The 22,592-nt window shown below is 35.0% G+C and overlaps 1 protein-coding gene across 1 annotated transcript in view; it reads right to left on the reverse strand.

The window, feature by feature from the left end:
• Positions 1-22,592, reverse strand: part of ADGB (androglobin) — a 98,036-nt gene that overhangs the window by 11,067 nt on the left and 64,377 nt on the right. Inside the window, exons 22-29 of the mRNA XM_030945672.1 lie at positions 20,303-20,497; positions 18,823-18,916; positions 17,156-17,290; positions 16,201-16,354; positions 13,193-13,380; positions 11,514-11,698; positions 6,356-6,552; positions 5,064-5,175 (exon numbers count right to left, since the gene is read on the reverse strand). Coding sequence (XP_030801532.1) covers positions 5,064-5,175; positions 6,356-6,552; positions 11,514-11,698; positions 13,193-13,380; positions 16,201-16,354; positions 17,156-17,290; positions 18,823-18,916; positions 20,303-20,497 — 1,260 coding nt within the window. The remainder of the gene's footprint in view (positions 1-5,063; positions 5,176-6,355; positions 6,553-11,513; positions 11,699-13,192; positions 13,381-16,200; positions 16,355-17,155; positions 17,291-18,822; positions 18,917-20,302; positions 20,498-22,592) is intronic.

Below are 22,592 nucleotides of genomic sequence, written 5' to 3' on the forward strand. Positions count from 1 at the left end.
ACATTATCATTACATACTAGCACCATAAATCACGTTGGTGTACATACATTATGCAAGGTATTATTAAATTTTAGAGATAAATTATTTATTGTTTACACAAACACTCAAAGACATTCAATGTAGTTAGCTAAATGATCCCAGACAAAGACTTTCTATGTCATGGGATACTACAAGCTTTGTCTGGTTTGCAGAAATATTTTGTGACTCTGAATTATAATATTTTGATGCTCTGAACTTATAGCATACCCTGATAAGTTAGTAAAGAACAAGCAAGCATAAGAAATGGCAGGGGCTAGATGAGGTAACCTATTTTAACACCAGATATGAGGGCTTAGGGCAAGATTAAGCTGATATCTCCAAGCTCTCCTATGTACTGCACTGTCCATGTTCCCCCTGGAAGCCCTTCCCACTTCCTCAGCAGAGCAAGCAGTATCCCAGTTAAGGGATCAACCTCCAGAAATGCCTGGAAGGGGCAATGATTGCATTTTGGCATGCTGCCCATTCTGATTCAAAGGGAGATGTGAGCAGCTTGGGGCTTTTCTAAGGGCATAGCCAGGCAAATGCTTTGTATGGGATATGATAAGAAAGGCAGATGATACAGAAAGTAAAAGGCCATTCCAGCTCACAGCTTATGCATCAATCATCACAAACTCTCAGTGGCAGTTTTTTATATCTGTGTGGCACCAAGAAAAGCTTGGGCATCACACAGGCTGACAGTGATGACACACAGACGACAACAACTTTAAAATTAGCTTCTCTACTTCTTTTCAATTATTTATACAAAAATTCATTTAGTCTAATGCCAAATGGAACTAAAGTGATCATCCAGTCTGATGTCCTGTCTATGACAAGTTAAACAATTGCACCAAATGATTCCTAGCTGAAACTCAGCTTCAGATTAAGATACATCAATTCTCTTTTTTGAAAAAACAGCTACTCCTGGTTTATGAAACTTAAATTACAGAGAATCTTATTCACAGGTATAATACAGAAGAGTCTTTTGTAGCTTTCTTTCTGAAGATATAATGCTACTGCTATTTGAAATAGGCTCTGAGCATTTAGTGGGATTACCCAGTAGCTGGTAGCAATGACTGTTAGCTGTCCCATGAGGGACTTTCAGATTTCATTAAGAAAAGATTGAGAAGTTCAGATGTCGCTTTTCCTGTCTTTGACTGCACCCTCGGGAGAATTCTTGACAGATGGCAATGTCAAAAGTCTTTCCAAAGTTGGGCTCACCCAGACACTAAAGTTACAGAAAAAATGCACCAGGATAGAAGCAAACCAAGAATCTGGTTGCAGTACTAGTGTGGGGTAAGGGCATGGCTTAGAGATCTACAGCACCATCATGTATCCTCTGTGAACTATTTGTTCACTGAACACCAGGCAAGTGATTAATCACTACTGACAGGCAAGCTGGGAAAGAGAAAGAGAGAGAGAGAGAGAGAGAGGGAGAAGAGAGAGAGAGAGATCTGAATATTCTGTTAAACATCCCATGGAATCCTCTCCTTGGCATGAGCCAGCAAGTTCTCATGTGGGAAAATAACACCTGTGGGAGAAACTTTGACTGCCCTGGAGGATAAAAGGGAATATTCCAAAGCATATTGTCTATCCTGCCTTCTCCTGCTTTTCCAGTTGCATAGACAGCCCTCATCAACAGCTTACACTTCTAAGTTAATTTAAGGCAATATGTAAAATACATGCTGCAGTTAGCATTCAGCACACAGTCATGATTCACTTCGGTGTTGTGACAGTTGCACAATAAAACTGATGATCTTACTACAAGAAAAATACTGGGATGGTCTTACTACAAAGAACCCAGAAACGTAAATACTTAAATGATCTCAAGAACCAGAAATGTAATAGCCGAAAATCCTAAACACAAAATGAACCTTAAAATTATTTTGTTCCCACAGTCAAGCAACTGAAAATGGTACTAGCAGTTGTAAGACTGCCTGCTTATTGTTCCCCTTTTACAGAAGAATCTTAAGCCTACATTTTAAAAAGTCTTTTTCCATTGAAGGCTTGCTCCATAACAGTTCTCAGAAGAAAGAGGCAAAAAAAAAAAGGCCCCCAAAAAAAACAAAAAAGGGAGGAAGAAATAGGAAAGAATGAAGACAGTATAAATAAACTACATGGAACTTCCTAATTTCTATGTACTTAGGTTTTCCTGCCTAATGCCTTTTTAATGTTTTGTTTGTGCAGTGGGATCTTTAATGAAACATTTAATGGGATTTTATATATAATATGACTAAGTATTATTAACAAAGTAACTTTTGCTAACACAGTTCTTTTTACAAGTACAAACATCAAGAAATACAAAATTATCATAGCATCTGTATATCAGAGAATTTACTTTCTTAAAAAATGTTCTAAATAAGTATTTATAATATTGGTGAATATCAAGAGTTTAATAGCATGGGTCTTAATTTAAAGGGAGACTAGTTTAAAAGATTTTAGTAGATCTTAATACAAAGTTGAAATAGCTTTTGCTATGATAAATTAGCTTTAATACAAAATTAACTCTAGATGGCAGTGTTGGCTTACATGAAAAAGGGATACTTGAAAAAGGGAAAACATTCTGCATAAATTTTTCACCTGGCTCACTGCAGCATTCTTAAAAATCACGTGGTGAAATAATACCTTCATGGTTACATTCCAACATTATTATTATACGAATTTTGTGCCTGACAATTTGTGTTGGCAATTTTAAATGGTAAAGGTCTGTTTTCAAACTGATTTATGACTAGCTCACAATCAGAAAAAGGAATAAATGTTTGGGCTTTCCCCCAAAATACTTAACTATAGTAAGCACTTCAGGTAAATATTGCTTTTAATAGGGGTACAAAAAAATAAACACTAGTATTAAGTGAATATTGATGTTTTAACTTTTTTATATAAGTTGTGTTTAAACTCTGTTGGTAGCCTAGGCAATCTGTTGGTATCCTTCTATAAACAGAAACACTCAGTTAATAAGAACTGCGAAATGTATTTGGTTCCTTTGAAAGGCAGCATTTATGAGAGGGCAAAAAAATTATACCATTTAAAAATTATTATATTTACACCATTTTAAAATAATCCCAAGACAAAAAGTGCTTGTTGTCACTGACTGTAGTTTAAGTATGTTTGACTGCAAATGAGCATCAATTAGCATGGAGAGGGGCAGTTATGAACTGGAGTACTGCTACTTTGAATTCAACATGAGAACACTCATGACATTGCCAAGGTTCAGTGATATGAGCTGAGAACTAGTGAAGAAATTCAAGAGATTAAGTGACCTCCTTTGACCTGCAGTTTTACAGACCATGGTGAAGCTGTATAAAAGGATATTGTCAAGTGCAAGCTGTCACTATGTAGCCAACTCAGAAGGGTAAGAGGATGTAATAGAATGTCTGTTTTGAGAAGGAGTCTAACAGGGAAAACTAAGAAAATGAATGGGATAATCTAAGACAAAAAGATGACATTGTGAAGAACACAACAAAATACAAACAGGTGAAATCACTAAAAGGGTTGTGTACAAGCCTGTAACCTACATGACATAGCTCTTCAAATGCTCCTAAAACTGCCTACAGACTACAGTAAATGAAGAAGATACACATTTTTAAAGTTTTGTAATAATAACTGAAGAAATACTGAAAAAGAATCTCAAATATTGCTTACGTTCCAAACTCAAGAAATTAAATAATATCCATCAGTAATTATTGCTGCTGAATCTAAGTTCAGTCCAGTGTACTAGAAATTACTGAAAAAAGACCTGACCAGACATATTTAAAAATAAATATGTAAATAGAATAAAAAGTAAGACATAGAGCTAGTAAATAAAAACCAAACCATCCTAAATAATTTTTTTGGGGTATTAGCAATTGTATGAATATGAGGAAGCAAATAATTTCTTCTTATCACTTCTTTTAAAAACTGAGTTATAGAACTTTAATATTAATGATACAGAAAATCTATTGAATGATGGGAAGTAATATTTTAGGTTCTGCAGGAACCTAGGGGTGAGAACACAGGAGAATCAACTGCACATGTGTGTGATGTTCTGCACCAGCAGCTGGAGTAGGGCTGCAGCCTCAGAGCTTGTAGGGGATGCAGAAGTAAGCTATGGGGCAAATTAGGTATCTAAGTGCAGGTGGCTGAAGGATCCACCTTTTTAGAAATATACAGTCTATCTAGGGGACTTCCATTCTTTCCAGCCCAAGAGGGAAAAGCAAGATAAGTTTGTGCTCTGAGTGCCTGTCTGAGATCTCTGTAGCTGGCAATGTATGTGTGTTTCTGTGTATATACACACACATACATACACATATACATCTTGTGTATGTGTGTCTATGTGCACACGCTTGGTGGGGTTTCATCTTCAGCCTCACAAACAGTTGGATCTAGGAATGTGCAGTGGCAGAGCCTTGCCTCTCTTGGGCTCTTGGGTCCAGAGTGATAAACTTTAACATAATAAAGATCTAAATAATCTTGTGTCAACCTTGCTGATAGAAGAAGAAGAAAATATGAGACATTTATCTAATTTACAGAACACTGACTAGGATTCTAAGTGCTTTTAATATGTCTTGGGATTGGTTTTTACTGTCCCTTAAGAAGAAGTGCTACAATAATCTATAAAAAACCCAAAACCTTCTGTAATTTCTCTGTCCCCTTCATGACTTAAACATACAGACTGTACTTGGGAACTTTCCTAGCCTTTTCTCAGGCTAAATTCTTCTCCCAGCAGTACAGAAGGAATAAATTTCCCAAACTAGGCCTTTCCCCCCATCTTGTTCAATGCATTTTCTTAAATTATCAGCAGGCACGCTTCTGTCCCAGAGTTCTGATCTCTACCTAAAGCTGGGCCCTAAAAAGGTGTCTTGCAGTGTAGTCTCTGATTTCCTTATATTTTGTGAACTGAAGCTGTAGATTCATGCAATCAAACTTTGTTTCTAAGAACTACAGAAGAAAAAGTTTTCTTGCCTAGTTATTTCACTCAAACAGTGAAAAAGTGTTGCTTGGAGTAATAGATATTTTTTAAAATCAGTAACATGATACATTTAACTAAATATGTACTTAGATTAACCTACCTTTGATATCATCTTTCTGCTTTTCTTTCAGTTCCTGAACAAGCAAATACTCACTCTCAGAAAGTGGCCAACTATCATGCAACACCAATGCCTCTATTGAATACTGGTGAGACTGTAAAAGAAAATGCAACATGCTGAAGTCATAGCAATTGCAACAAGCATTCAAGTCCTGCAGGTTAATAAGGTGCCAGCTGTTGAATTCAGCAAATAAAACACATAATTAATTTACAAGCTTGCACACAACAGCATTCACAAGAAGCTTAAAAAATTAATGTTAATTCCACAGATCTTATTTTAATTCCTGTGAAGTTAAACAATTACTCATGTATTTATCAAGTAAAACTAAACTGGGCTACACAATAAGAAGCTACATTCCTTTAAGATTTCTATGTAACTTCCCTGTGTATGCCATGTACTACAACAAAAACTTTTGTCTTTGATTTTAAGACTTACTACAGGGCTTTGAGCCCTTGCACTAGCACTCAATAATGCCTTAATTTGAGGCAGAAGAGACAGGGTCCATGGACTGTTTCAAATATTGTCTAAACTGAATTGGAAATGATTATATTTAGAAACTGCTTTCCAAAATTCTAATGCCTGTTCTGAGTCAAAGGAACAACTTTGGAGTCTATTTCTCAATAATTTTTGTTTTCTTTCTTTATTTTGTTGTAATTTAATTCAACTACCAAGAAAAAAATCACAGCAGAAAACCATGTGGAGATGTAAAACAAGAAGTGTTTTAGAAAGTATACTTAATTTCTCTAAAATAGGCAATAGTAAATGGCATCAAGAAAAACCCACGGTTTGACATTAGCCTCTGACAAACTTGACTTGAGAAGCAGATATTATGTGTCTGTTACTAAAACTTGCAGCTGAGTGGAAATAGGTGTTTCTCTATGCAAACTATTACAGATGGTCTTCTATAATATCATATTTCAAAGAAAGCTCATATTGAAGCATCAAAACTTTAGTTTTATTTCTGGCAATTTTTTATCTTTATGTGAAAGTTATGCTGTACTTGTGTTTGATTTGCCAAATGAAAACACTTGAAGATAGAGTAAATCACCTATGGTATGATATGAAACCCTCTAATTATTTAGTCTTTCATATATGTATATTAATTTTTTTTCATCACCTCATTCAAAAGCTACCAACAATCTTAATTTTAGATTTTTGTTTTTACCCCAGGATAGAAGATCTCTCCACACATACCAAAAGAATTAGCAATAACCTTTCACTGTTTGTTTGCTTTTTTTTTTCTTCGCAAATCCCAGTGATTAACAAACTCTTACTTGTTGTGGGCTTCCAACATTATTTTCAAAGTTTTCTGAGACTGAAGATTCATCTGTTAATATCACTGAGCATTCCTGTTCAAGGTCTGTCTTGGAAGAAGCTTTGCTGTCCTTTGATGAATTACGACTTCCTTTCTTTAATCGTCCAGTTTCCAATCCCTTCACTATACTACTTCGAATAACTTGTAGGTTTTTTGCTGCAAGATGACAAAAAAAGAGGTCCTGAAATTCTATGAATTACTGGTATGAGGTAAACAGATGCTCCCAGAAAGTATCAGAAAGAACTAACATAGTCCATTTTCTCATACTGGTTTATACTCACAAGCTTCCAATTAAAGTGATGCTTATTCCAAATACAACCCTGATTCCATTTTGCATGAAAATCACAAATATCTTCAAAGTAAATAATGAGAAATTGAAGACTGTGTATATATGACTGTTATTAGTTTATAAAGCATGTAATTTTTCCCCTGAAAGCCCATTCTTCTTTCCTGCACTAACCATCACAGCACCATGCTATACATTACAATATGTAGAGAGCCTTGTGCTCTCTATGATGGAATCCCTTTGTGGCTAACCTAATTTAATAGATTGTGTAAAACTGGATGAAGGGAAGAGGTGCATTGGCCACAATTCTGGCATATCCTTACAGAAGTCTCTTATCTCTTTGTGCCAACCTGAAACAAAGATCATAGCTAACTTGAGCTAAAAAAGAGCCAGCCTTGAAAGGAGATATAAAACTATTTGTGATCTATCCTTTATCAATGCATATAATTGTCACCTAATGAAGATGTTATGTGGAAAAACTGTAAAAACCAGAATGTTCTAAAGAAGGCCTGGCGCAGAAATATTAACTAAGAAAACATAAACTTGTTTTCATTTCTAATGCCATTGAGATGGGGTCTTTTGCCTGCACTTCTACAGAGAAAGTAAAAAAGAATTCTAAAAGCGAATATCTCATAGAAAATTGAAAAAGGACAAAGAATAACACCTCTGGGGAAGCAGCTTCACCTGTGTTACACTAACCATCACCTGTGATACACTGGACCATCAGCTGGGAAAGAGATCTCATTCTGACTTCATTGAAGGCAAGAGGCTTTACTCCTCCCAGGGTTCACAGTATAAAAAAAGGATGATACTGCATCATTGCAACACTTTGAAAGAAACATGCATACTTTCATGCATGTTAATGAAACATCCAGGGAAATTCACAGGAGGTGGCAGGACTATTAGACACCAGATTGAACAAAATTTAATGCTGGTGTGTCAAAGAATAAATGCCCAATTAGAGTTTTGCCCCTAGAAACTCAAATGGAGCCAGGAAATATTGTTTCTTATGAAAGCCAAATGTCATGGATTCCTTCCTATTGCATCTTTTCCTCTGCATAAGCCAGTGCTTCCTTGTTCCTAAGAAAAGCATTAGAAGTCAGGAAATCAAAATAAGCCCTTGTAGAGATGGTCTCTTAAAGGGGTTTCAAACTCCTAATCACAAGTTCTAAATTGCTCTTCTGCATTGCATTCAGAACCTTTAGCACCACAGCCATCCCTCTTGCTGTCCCTGTGGCAAGGATGCCTATGAGAGAAAACCATAAACCGTTTTTTAAGGCGCTGCAACTCCATTACTGTTATTTTGTAAAAGTTATGCCTAAGCAAGACTGTAACTGTGGAATAGTTTCTCACTCAGCTGCTGCTGAGCTTTCTAGGTATCAGTTAACATCCCATGCTGTGAAGGTGAGAGTAGATGTAATTCACAGTGGTTAGATTATTAGGTCTGTCATCAGAAGGAACCAAAATCATGAGGTTTTCACTCAATAGAAGTGCATTTGGATGAATAAGAAACAATATCCACAGACCTGAATCTTGAATATTCTACATCTGCAAGAAAACCTGTTTCAAAGACACACCCTGTATTCCAGATGGAAGAATACCTACATAAAGACATTTTCTAATTGTCTTTAGGCATTAATTGCCTAAAGGCATTAATTGCCTTTAATTTACCATTTGCAATATTTGCATAAAGGTTTCAAGTCAGGAGTGATCTTCAATGCCTGTCTGAGCACTGTTAGTAAGGGCCAGTGGATGCAATTTACAAAAGGGTAGCTTTAAAGCAGTGAGGCTATTTAGATGTACTCCTTTGGAGTCAACAGAGAGGTGAGCTCAACTCCAGGAAGTGTTTGTTGGGGCTTTAGGAGATGTGTGCTGCCCTCTGCAGGACCTTACCTCCACCAAGCAAGACAGGTAGAGCTCAAGGCAGGTTGTATTCCTTAGGCTACAACTGGTTTTCATGAATGCCTCGCTATTCGCCTCTTCTCTCTCTCTCCTAAACCTGAAGAGCTTGAGTATTGAACAATTCTATAAAGATTTTCCCAGAGGAAGATCCTGCCATGAAGATATTCCTCTCAGAATGGTGGAATCCCCCATAAGAGTCAATCTGCTTCCTTTGCAGGAAAGATCACTCGGAAAAGCTCCCAAAAATACATACACAGCCACTAAATCTCGCAATGGTCACCAGGTGGTGCTGTAAAACCATTTTTTTTCCCTACTATATACAAAATGATGTGTGTCACTCTTGGTTTTCCTAAGTTCTGGCTAGAAGAAACTTCCACCTACCTTACTTCCATATTCAAAAAAATATCTGAAAGATATCTTTATACTTTTTAACAGGATTGTATCAGACTGTTACTGTGGAAAATAAAAGGATTGTGAGCATTCAGTTGCCTATCTGTGCTTAGGCAAGTGCTGTGCTCGTATCAACAAAACAAATTGTGCTTGCAATGTGTGTGTCAATATATGTCCTTTATTATCAAGGAAATGTTCAAGGTCCAAGTCATCTGCTACATCTCAGAAGAGGTAAATGTATTCAAAATCAGTTGGTTTAATGTAGTTTTTGAGCTGTAAAAGACATTAATAGAACAGCTGTGACTGGAGATGATTTAACAGGCTGTTGGTGGGCAGGGAGATAATGTTTTATTGGTGATGGTTGTGCAATAATGTCACTTAAGAGAACTTCTGGCAACACAGTGTTCAATTCTATGAGAGGCAGAACATGTGTGGTAGTGAATAAGTGTCAAATTTAGGGATTGTAAGTGGCTTAACTGACAAGATTGGTGCCAATGGTATAGCAGTGTTTTCTGATTATTCTTACTCTGAGAAAACACACTTTTTTAGAGAACAAAGAAATACTGACAGAAGGAATCTTGTTGTATTGAGTGTCATTTGTATGAATCTTCACCTGAACTTGGAATCAGTATTTCTGAGAGTTTCTATATTGTTATTGTACAGGCCATAAAAACACTTTTGACAATACCAAAGAAACGTTCTTTTACAATGCTATAGATTGAACCCCTACTGAACCTAGAGACACTTAGTAGATTGGGTAATACAGTATTCTCATATTGGTTATAATGAGTACATGTCACAATATTTTCATTTAATTTGGATGCTATGAAAGATTCTACACAAACTATCTTCTTTGTGATATACAGGATGTATATTAACAGGAAAAGAACTCCAGTGTTAAGGACAGTAGGTCTAGCAGTGTAAAAATATAACTATTGTAAAAATATCAATAATAGTAAAACAAAAGAACAAACACTGATAGCTTCACAGTCATTCATTCCAAATGGCAACTCTCTATATACTCACACACACTTAATGAGCATCAGAATATTCATTTCAACTTCAAATATAGCTTAAAATCGTAACAGGATTTTATGGCCACCACTGCTAAATAGGCCCTGATTCAAAAACCTTCCTATTTTCAATCAGGTTAATGTAACAGATATTTCATCAAATAATTCAAAGTGGATTAAAGTAATTTTAAATTAACAGAAATTATTTGTATCATTGCATATTAGAGCTAGAATGTTTGTGTCTGATTTCTGAGGATATGTTGCAAAGTTCTCACATGTGTGTCCTGCTAGACCAGCAAAAGCAAAACACCATTTCTAGTTATTTTGCCCCATCCTCTCCCTTTCAGCCTCTGGTGGAACCCATTTCTCTTCTCTGTCACTTGATTGTGCTTTTTAACTTACTTCAATCTTCAGACTATCACCTTTTTAAGGAGACAGTCTCCTGAAACAAAGTTCTCCTTCACTTTACTGAGGGTATCTTGGCAACTTCCTGCCACTACTGTGATGCTGATCCTAAGCAAAGCTATTTTATACATTCCTCTTTCTATTTCCACCAGTCTACCATTAAGTTTACTAGTCCACTTCCACATTCCAAAAACATTAACCAAAAATAGCTACTGATTATCTTGGTAACTCAGAGAGAATCATGACAGGTTCTCCATGACTTTCTTTAAAAACATAAATTTTTCATCTGATGAATTGCATTTCAAGAGCATGGTCTCCAATCAAGATGTTTCATAAATATTATTAATTTTTTTTCCCATAAAGCATTGGAATTTCATATTGCACATTATGCTAAAGGATCGTGTTTGAAAACTCCACAGTTCAAAATAGTGGAGGTGAGCAGAAGAAATATAATGCTATTCTGGGCTTTAGCAAAGCAATAATCCAGTATTTGAACAATTTGTCTTTGCCCCAGGTTCTCAATATGCTCAAATAGGCAAACTCAGATTTATAGAAGATTTATTGTTTAGACTGAAGACTGAGGGACCGACGACTTTCATATCTTACATATCTTCTGTATAGTAGTGTCACTGGAGAGTACAGTAGCAGACTTGGCTTATAAACATCTGCTTTATTTAAGCAAACTTGTAATTCTTATGAAGAATTAATTTTAAAATTGAAACACAACTATAATGAATAATTCAAAATAGCACACAAATGAAATGGAAATCATTTGATTTAGAAGTGAGGTGTATAGAAAACAGGAAAACAAATGTAGATTATCAGAGAAGATGGCATGGCAGTAGTCTCTAAAATCTATTATGTATAAGAAGTATAATGGAGGCAGGCAGATGGTACTTAATTTTTGTCTAAAATTACCTGAGCACTACAGGGTCCATTGTTGAAAATATGTCTAAGAATTATGTACCTCATTCAATTGTGCTTCTTGGTTTTGAACTGTAAAATTAAAGGTTAATGAAAAGAGCAGGGGAAAATCGTCTTTTCCATGATTATCTACAGTTACTGAAAGAATGTATATCCTGCAGTGAATAAAATTATTAAATATGGCATACAATACTTACACTGGGAGGTCAGAAGTGATTGATTACTCCAGAAATTAAAAACTGGGATGACTGCATTGCCCTTTCCAATGACACTTGTAATTTCCTTCTCATTATCTAGGACTTGTAGTTTAATGAGCACATCTGAATTAGAGGTTTGTACCTGCAATGTAGCAGTATGTGGTGCTGTGACCTTTACAAAATACCTAAAGAGGAAGAAAAAATTATAGCAATATAACTGACTATACCTGACCATTCTTTTTAGGAAAGTACCTAAATGTTGTGCTGAGCTGGAAGCAAACACTTAAAATTGAGTTACAAATCAGCTGTTTTCCTGGAATTTGATGGGCTAAGCTTCTTGTAGTGAAGTTTAATGCAGTGAATCAACAAACAAAGCAAGTGCTGCTGCTGAAAAACTGGGTGGTCTAGCTATTTCTTTTTTGTTTTCATTGCCTTATCTAATGTCCAAATAGACATGTGAATGCCTACTGTACTTTTATTTGTTGAATATCATTAGCCAGATTAGGGAATTGTATCATTATAAAAGTACCCGAGGGAAAAAAAAAAAAAGATTATTTGCTTTCAAAAGGGTAGGGATATCTCCTTTGATGGCAATAGCTGCTTTGCTCATCTTAAAAGACCGTGGCATTAAAAACCTGTTGAATTAGAGTCTGAGGAAAAAATTCAAATAATTGTTATGTTGTTCAAATAGTTGTTATGTTGTAACCCATTGCTTTATGTATTATATACTTTTTGTCCATAAATTCAAATTGTTATGACTAAACTCACCAAACAAGCAAAGAAACAAAACCACACAAAAACTCCATCACCCTGACTTCAGCACATTTGCAGCTAAAAATATATAAACTTTTTGAAGGTTGGTAACATTAGAAGGGTGAAAGAATGAAAATCATCAAGAAAGATAGTGCTTACAAAATTTTAGTGCGTTTGGTTTTTTTCATTACATGCTTTCTTCAATTATGTTAAAACTGATTCCTTCTCTTAAAGAGACCTCTATCCCAATAATAATTTGTTGGTTTGAAATATTGAAAAAGCTTCCAGGAATTAGGGTAAAATGTTTTAGAATTAATCTTCAAAATACACACATTTAATCAGCTCTAAGCACAGGGCCTGTTGCAGTGCAATGTGAAGTTCTTTGTGTAAAAACTTAAGTATAGCAATTTAGAAATGGTCAGTTCTGAATTCAGAATGGATTTTAATGAAATTTAATTAATTTTAAAAAGGATTAATAAAAGCTAAATCACATGTTTGTTAAATATATTCTCCTAAAAGAATCAGCGCACAAAAATAAAACAAATATAATTTTTTCTGCCAATACTGCAAGATGGAAATTGGTCTGATATATTGGGAAAAGAGTGTTTCAATACATGTTTATTTCCCAGAAGTACTATGGAATTTCAGTAATTGGCATATGGATAAGACAGAGCTTACAGAAATGCAAAACACTGAATTTTGATTTTAAAGTTATAGTCTGTGTACTTCACACCTGTTCTTCATTAAGTAATGGCAATATTTCACAAATATCATTTTCACAAATCAAATGTTAATTTGATAGCCCATAACATTTAGATATTTGCATCAGTATTCTCTCCTTCTAAGAAAGAGGAAAGAACACACTTTTCTGGTAGGGATGACCGATATAAACCCCAGAATTTATTCATTCTTCTCTCAATATTTACCTAAACAGTAGGAACTCTTTGTTGGGTATGTAAAACTCCTTAAATTGTAGAGTAGAATAGGTATCATTGACAGCCTCACGAGAGAGAAATGGCAGGGCACTCTGGGAGCTGCAGAAGCGGAGCTTCCATTTGCCACCTGGCACAGGCTGGTCACCAGTGTGTGCTTCAGCCACAAAAGTGTATCCTTTCTGAAAGGGGAAAACAAGTCATTTTTACATGGCAATAACACTACTCAAAAGGCACTCTGTGACTACATGCAACACACTTTTTGTCCATTACATTTTTTTATATAATAAGAAGTCCTTCATCAGCAAGAATCTTATAACTCCTGTCTACTCAAACTAATGGAGCATCTCTTATTTTAGCAATTTATATTTGGCAAAAAGGTACATGACAAGTTAAATCAAATTTTATCTAACTGGAAAGCTGGCAGGTGTTTTTAGGGGCAGATACAACCAAAGTCCTGAAGTAACTTTCTTAGCAAATTATTTGATGATTTAAAATGCACCTTCATGCTTAGGGAGTGTGAAAGTAGGGGTGGATGAGTTTGCTGCATGGAAATTTAGAGATCAGGTTACTTCAGACTTCAAATCTGAGTCTTTCATTATTAGAAAATTCAAAAAATAATAAAAAATCCAACACACAATTAGTAAGGCTGATGCAGATTTAGGTGCTCTTTATTAAGTCCCTTTTTCATGTAGTCTGACTAGCCCTACTATCCCCCTATTTCAAATATTAAAATTTCATGTTCCATCCAAGAAATAGTCCAAATTAAAATTCTTTTAAAGGCTCTATTTCTTTCAGTTCTCTTCTAAATTCCATTTAAAGAAATCAGCCTTTACCAGCAAAAAGCTTTGTTGAAAAATCCTTATAATAAATAGGGTTGTGATTTCAGAACTATCCAATAATTCAGTGCTGCGGCTCCATGAATACTGAATACTTAGAATGAAATTAAAATAAATTATTCATTATTCCAATTTGTGCAGTTGTAGCTGTAAGGTGCTTTACAACCTTTAATCGCCACAAGGCAATAGCAACCACTCAGAGTAACCATTCAGGAGAACTCACTTATTTAAACATCTAGTTAAGCACACAGTCACAGGCCCCTCTGTTCTTATCAAGTACACCTGCAAATGGAGAAGGATTTATCCAGATATTCAACCGCTTTCTGATAGCACGGCATGCATGAGAAGAACAAATTCTCACCATTTCTCTTGTATACCTATCTATAAAGCAAATGTTATACAATCCTAATGTTCATGAAAAATATTCAGAAAATTCAGACTTAGGACCAAAAGTTTGTTTGACTGAGCACTTTGTGAATACTACAAGCAATTAGAAAGCACAATAACTGTATTTTGTGTCTGGTAGGAAGACCAAGCCACTACTGAGAAATAAGAAAATATATGTCAACAACCCCATTAAATTTATGTCTCTTTTGTAAATAACCTTCAAGAGGTTTTACTACTTAGATATCTTGTTACAATTCACTATCTCTAGAATCAGAAAGGATTGTTTTCTAATATACTACCCAAATTAACTTTATAACAAAGTAAGATTAATCCCTTACATCTTTCTATGTCTAGTCAAGAGAAATGACTGAGCAGTGTCCTTGCTCAAATAGATTTCTATTTTCTAGAATAAATATGGTGGTAGTGATGATTTCTTAAACTCTTATCTATGTAGGTCAGCTGAAGCTTGAGTGCTTATCTCTATCCTTTTCTACAATCTGTTCAAAAGACTTGTGAATAATAAAGAGAGTAGAATTTAAAAAAAACCAAAAACCACCAAGAAGTAAAACAAATCCAACTGTATCCAGCAGTAGGGAAAAAAAAAAACCCCACTAAAAAAACTTTAAGCAAGTACCCAGTTTCCATCTAGGTTGTAAAGTCTGCAAAAAAAAGACAGACTATTGCTAGCATGCGGATTTTATCTTCATTGTCAATCATTCTGAAATGAACTTTAATGTGTTCCAGAAGTGTCTCTACAGCAGAGTAACAGTATCTGTTGACAGGATTCCTTTTTATCTCTGTTGTAAATTGCTGAGTCATAGTTTGGAAGAAGAACTGGTAGGTGTATTTTTTTTCCAAAATGACTTTTTATGTAATAATACTGACATTTAAGAATTCAGGCATACTGAATAATTTCTTGCTTGATGTACTACATTGTTGACTATTTTTTACAAAATATTGTTACAAAAAATGTAACAGATTAAAGTAATACCATTGTATTCTGTGTTTACTAACTGCAAAATGCCTTGTCAAAGCATCAATAGAACTTTCAAAAGCATGTGCAGGTCCACTGAAACAATAATAAACTATTTGGAAATAGGAAGAAACAAGCTAAATTGGAGAGCATAAGGTGATATCCTTACTGAGGAACTCAAGAGCTCAGTGATGGGGAAATGTAATAAGAACAATTAAAAAAATACAGCATGCCTGCACAATTCTGTTTTAATACTCTAAAAATCACTCTTTACTGCTATTAACCACATTTAATATAACAAAATATCAGCCATTAATTTAGCAAACAATAACAAAACTATGGGTTTGAGAGGGTTTAAGAGAGGACTTCTTCAATAGGGAAGAGCAGGAATCCAATGAAAAGGGCCATTTTCATCAGTAATTGACAGAATCACTGAGGCTCTTTGCTGAACCCATGGGAAGAAAATATGTACCCTTATCATTTCTTATTCAAACTTTTTATGGCCACAAGTTAAACATTGGCACCAAATTTACTGTGCTCAGTGTTATGCATGATAAAAAGGAAAAACCCTCAAAACAACAGCAGCTGGAAAGAGTACAGAGGAGAAAATAATCACAAGTTTACTAATAAATATTTAGCATGGAAGCAGGTCAGGAGTGGTCTCTGTTCAAACTTGCTAATAAATAAGGGTGTGCTTTTAAGTAGAACACCACTAACACTATGACATAGCTAAAAATCTCCACAGAATTTGGGCATTGTTTATTATTTTTAAAATGATACTTTTCACAAGTTCTTGCATTTACCTTATTTTTGGGATAAACATGAGGTGCCACTTTGAAAAAGGCATGTGGCATTTCCTCCTGTGTGTCGTTATCAAGAACATGAAGTCTACAGGAAGGGATAGTGGTAAAGACCTTTGTCAATATAAACATGTCTTCTGGGACAATAAATATTTCTCTAAAAAAGAAAAATTAAATTATATCAAAATTATTTTCCAAAATGAAAGGATATGTGCAATACAAAGCAAAAAATATTGCCATGGTTTAACTACAGCCAGCAATTAAGTACAATGCAGCTGCTCACTCACTCCCCAGACTTAAAGTACCTGAGGGAAAGAAATGGAAAGAAAATATAAATCTTGTGTGTTAAGAACAGTTTAACAATATAAAAAATATATACTAATAAATATTCTAATAATATGAATATTTTTAATGATTCAGAGAGGGAGAGAGAGTAACAGAACCCAAAAGAAATGAATGATGCTCAATACAATTGGTCGCCACTCACTGACCAATGGCCAGCCTGTTCCTGAGCAGGGATCAGCCCCCTTCTAGGTAATCCTTCCCCAGTTTATATACTGAACAAGACATTCTCATGTATGGAACTTCCTTTTGGCTGCTTCAGGACAGCTGTCCTGGCTGTGCTTCCTCCCAGATTTTTGTGCACCTCCACACTGGCGGAGCGTGAGACATTGAAAAGTCCTTGACTTGGGGTATGCACTCAACAACCAAAACATCAGTGTGTTATCAATATTGTTATCACAGTAAATCCAAATATACTGCACTCTACCAGCTACTAGGAAGAAAATGAAGAAATTAAGAAGAAAATGAACTTAGTTCCAGCCAAAGCCAGAACAAGTACATGCCAGAATTTAAGGAAAGCAGACAGATAAGTAAGTTTTTAAGCAGGTTAGTGAAAAACCAGAGTGCATCAATACCACTCCCCCATAAGAGTTGTATAGGACCTTGTGAAACTCACCTGAAAACCAGAAACCAGGCATTTGGTGGTTGATCAGCATATGTTACTGCACAGTCAGTGAAATACATCTTACAAGATTCATCTTCATAACAAGGAAACTTATCAACTGAATTAAAGTTTCTTTTAAATATTTCTCTGGAAAGCAGAAAACAAGATAAAGACTTCAATCTAATCAGGACGGCATCTATATATATATACTGACTTTTACTTAATGCTGATCATGAAGAACACTTTGTGCATGAATGTAAAACAACAACATAAAACGTGTTACTAATGTTTCTCTAGTAGTTGTTCACTCTTAAATAAAAAATCATGGAGGGATCAGTTCTTTCAGACCTCATGGCAAATATATACACATATTTCTATCCATCAGTCTACCTGTGACTACAGCTGCTTCTAATATCCCAAGATGTTATGGCTTCTACAAAACTTTACCTCTTTCTTTTTTTTTTTTTTAATAAATATCAGTTAGCATAACTTCACTTTCTTTATATTAAGTTGTCATCTTAAAGCTGTGGAATCATTAGGATATTAAAATCCCTTTATTTAGTTTTAAAACATTTTGGAACAACAAAGGAATAAAAGCAAAACTTATTGGCCAGGGTGCTAGATTTTTATGTTAAATAGAAATCTGTCAGCTGTTAAAAAACTAAGCACAAGCACATTAGCATGATTTTAACACTCAAATGTATCCCTCAGGACAATGCCTATGAACTCTATAAGTTTGAAGGCAGACTAAAAACTGCATTTCATCTTTGCTGATGTAGAAATGCTACAAAGCTAAAATGGAAGGCTAACATTTGGAACAAGGCTGCGGTTGCAAAGTCCTGATCCCATCAATGTACACAGGTTTTACAAAATTAGAAACTAAAAGGTGGTATGAAATTATACCTTGTGTGAGTGTTGTTTAAATTGCTGGTTATAAGGAATGAGGATTTATATCCACAGGCAGTAATTATTGCCAGTTTTCACTCCTCATCCCTGGAAGAACTGATTTACTGCTAGATCAGTTGTGTGAACACTTGCAGAGAGATTTTTGGAGGACTTAATGGAAATATGTGATCCCCAGAGAGTGTTAGGCTTGCAAATGACTTAATGAACACTGCTGAAATTAGAATAGCCATCTTTCCAAAAGCTCTAATAAAATATCAGGGAAAGCATAGAAATACACCTACTACATTTCTACTACCTAGAAATACATCTACTTCAAGCAAGTGAGAAAAAATGACCCCTCTTGAGATAATAAACTGTGTACAGCTACATAGTAAAGCTATCTTCTTTCTACTGTCAATCGTGTTTGCTTAACAGATAGCACAAATAAAAAAAAAATCCTTAAATCAACCGGTTAACTGCTTAACTAAGGAATCAGTATCAGATCTATACTTATGGAGCAGCCTACCAAATACTAAAAAAAATAAATACATGCAAAAGGTAATATTTCAGATCAAAAACATCAGAAAGAATTTGTAACATTTCTAAAAATTAGATTTTACTCATGTACGGTACACAGAATAAAGTATAGCATATATTTAGTAAAAAATATTTCATCCCTTCCATCAAAGTTTTGTAATTTTGACACTAATAATGCTCTTACTATGCTTATTTTGTGAAAAAACAGTTTATGACAACTGCCTACAATAAAATAGTTTGATTTATTGCATTATTACCTTAACAACGTTACAGCACGCTCTTCAAAATTTAACTCAATCATAGTCCACAGGTTTTTCAAAGTTTCTTCAACATCAATGTTTTCTTTAGTACCTAGAGATAATCAAATAAGTTACAAAATATAACATCCAATTTTGCTATTGTTCTAAATTTACACCTGCCAAATACTTCTGAAAAATATGTCTTAGGCAAGTAAACGGCCTTATTTATTTGGAGTTTTACTGAAGTCTCACTGAGCTCAAAATTTTTTCCTTTGACAGAGTATTTTCCATTCATCACCATCTTTGTACTTTTAGGCACACCTACAACTGCAGAAATTATGTGATCAATATTTTCTCCAATTCACAGTTTTTTCACTGTAACATGTTGTAGTGATATTTGGCAATCTCTGTCCTCAGAGAATATGCTATTTAACTCCCAGCAACTTTCATCTGCTGATATCAGGAAGGGGTAGGGATGCACCTAAACTATTTGTGTAGTTAAAAGGAAAAGAATTGGGCAGCTCTAACGGGTAATTCACCCTGTCTTATATTGCATGACTCACATAACAGGATGTGATGTCATCTCAAGGTGTCGGCTTCTATACATGGAATACAGATGAAGACTAGACTGATTTGAAAGTTTTCAGTAGTACAATACAAATCTTGGTTTATTCCAATAAATACCTTATAGTTTTAAAAATAAATATCACTTTTTCTAACTTGAATGTGTCTGGATTCAAGCCATAGACTTTGAATGTCAGACTAAAGATCTTCTTGTTAACATTTGGATATCAGCCTAAAGAGACTGTTACTATGAAATTCCTTTCCTCCTGTGGGTACTTAAAAATTCTAGAAAAGTCTTTTCTTATCTGGTCTTTCTGAAATAACAAACTAACAACCTGTAAGTACAAGGCTTATATTCAATCCTGATCCTTACAACTCTACTCAGAATTTTGTGGCTATCTTTCTTTCTTCCTGGACTGTGGATACTGTACTTGGACACAGTATTCCAGCTGAGGTAACAGAATTGCTGAATAGGAAATGCTGTAAGTCCTGAACTGCTATGCAAGATTCCTCTATCTATATGCACAAGAATGATGGATAGTATCAGTACAGTATCTTTGGAGGACAGCATCAGACTTCGATACTGCGTGTGTTCCACTGACTACTCATTATGATGCTCAGGTTCTTGTATGATTTCCTTCACATTTCCAGAAAAAAAACCCTTAACATTTACCTTAGCTCTGATCTAAATCTACATTAATACAAATTCTGGTTTAGTATCAATGCAAATCTAGGGGGGGTGTATCTTTCATATACTTTTTAGTATCATATATGCTAACTGAGTGGTTAGGAATACTTAAGAGAACTACAAGTTCTATTTCATTAGTTTCAGTTAATTTTACCAAGATATTAATTAGTAAAAAACTCTTTACAGTGAAGATCTTAATAAGATGAAGCATGAAACATTTTTGAAAGGTATTTATAAATGACACACCTGGTTCTCTGCTCTTCAGTATTTTCCTAATATAGGTCCCTCGCCAGATGGCTTGAATTTTGAGAGCTGCTGCTTGTTCCTCAGATGTGGGAGTTCGATTCTCACAACTACTAAGGGATTTCTCCTCACTGATCTCTGAAGGATTGGAAGAATGAGTAACATCAACTAAGCTGGAAGTCCTGTTCCTGTTGCTTTCTGTAACAAATTTAAAAAATAAAAAAGAAACAAATAAACACAAAACAGCAAGAGAGTGATTTCAAGCATAAATCTTCTGTGATGGAAATATCACTCTTGCAATTTTTTTTAATCATAAGTTGGAGTAAATCTACCGTATAATTACACAAAGTCAAAATGTCAGCTACTTTGCTAGTTACAAACATCAAATAATTTAATTTTTCTCTTAATGGACAGCTATTGCAGGGCATTTTTTAAAATCACATCTCTTACTGTAGTTTCAAAATTTTCTTCCAATCATGAACCCAGAGGATACATTAAAGCCTGACTCTGTACGCAGCTTAAAAGAGCTTCACAAGATTTTAATTACTTTCGCCTTTCAATCTGATAATTTTATTAAGTAATAATTTCAACACCAGTGTTGTTCAAAACATTTTTTTTAGCCTTCATAAAGGAGCCACGGAAGAAGGGTAAGATCTATGATAAAGGGAGAGCTCATATATTGGACTGACTTGATGTTATCAAGGAGTTTCAAAGTGCAATTAATTTTCAAGTTAATTGGTTCTGACAGCTTAGCAATGAGGTCTTTGAATGCATTCTTGCCTAGAAATTAGCATCCTGGGAGCCATCAGAACCAGGACTTAGGGAAGGTTGTGGAGAGCAACACTCCAAGGGGCCAGTGCCAGAGGGGTAGTTTGGGACTGCACACACATGGAATAAAGGGAGCAAGACAGTGTGATAGGAAGGAAACAGGGCTGTAAAAGGAAGTACCAACAAACAAAAAGGAGAAGTGGAATCTGCTTGAAAAATGTAGACAACATTGCAGGCAAGCAAGCTGTCTTAAGATACTGCTTTCATCAGCCAGATCACACATTTCAATCTAATTACTTTTACTCAATATTGCTAAATCTGGCTGTGGTCTCAAACCATCATTTCTTGTCAGTATTGTATTTCCAAACCCTAGAAAGCCTCTTTAATGCTTGGGGACTGGAAGATTACACAACCCCACGTCAGTAGAAACCTCATTAGAAGTCAACAATATGAATGGCACGACCACTTTTATAAAACAGAAACATATAATCAATCACAGAATACAGACTTGAGTGGACCACTGAAGGTCATCTGGTCCAATCCCATATCCGAAGGCAGATGAATTTAGACCAGGTTGCTCCTGTTCTTGAATAAATGTCCAGTACACTTTTTAATACTTCCATAACAATGGAGACTCCATAATTTAAGTGGGCATTCTTTTCCAGCTTTTGGCTAGTCTCATGGTGAAAAAAGTTTCCCTAACATCCAACTGGAATTTAACATGTTCTAAGATGTGTCCTGTCTGTGCATCTCCAAGAAGGTTTTGGCTCTTCCATTCATTCATCACTGTAACACACTTCAAAGTGAATTTGTTCAATCTACAAACTCGTCTATTTTACAATTAAATAACCCAGTAGCAAGATGACTTCTGACCTCACTAATCATCGTCTTCATGGAAGGGAAATAGACTTCGATTTTCAGCTCGTGCTTTGGCTCATAAAAATGAGTTCTGCTGCAGAGCGTACATTCCTCATATAAGGCAAAATAATGTATTGTAAAAACAGTTGTATATACATGAACACACATATACACAGATTGACCTAATAGGTAAGAATATCCTAACATGGAGCAGGAATCAACAATACAGAAAAGTAAATACAAAAAGTATTGGTGTGGTGTTGCCCTGTGAACCAACTAAAAGCACCATCCACTGAAGATGCCAAGTAGACCCCATAACTAGAAGTAAATACCTATAAGTCTAGTAATAAAACTATTCATTTGTGAGGAGAAACAATATATGGATATACAGTAAGTTAGTTAGATGTTAAACTGTTTCTGAAAACACAAATATAAAAAATTTGTATGGACTGTAACAAAAAAATCAATTCTATTTATAGAAACTTTCAGAAGTTGCCACAGATCAGGCCAAAACCCAAAAAATATGAGTATATATTCATAAGGAGGTTCTTTTTGTTCTAATTTTTTTAAACAATGTCATAAGAACAAAAAATTTTTTTGCAACATTTAAGGCAAAATAATGAGGTCTTAATTAAATATTCTGATCTTTCAAGGCTTTTTTAACTTA

Source organism: Camarhynchus parvulus, chromosome 3, assembly GCF_901933205.1.
Source record: "Camarhynchus parvulus chromosome 3, STF_HiC, whole genome shotgun sequence".
Lineage (NCBI taxonomy): Eukaryota > Metazoa > Chordata > Aves > Passeriformes > Thraupidae > Camarhynchus > Camarhynchus parvulus.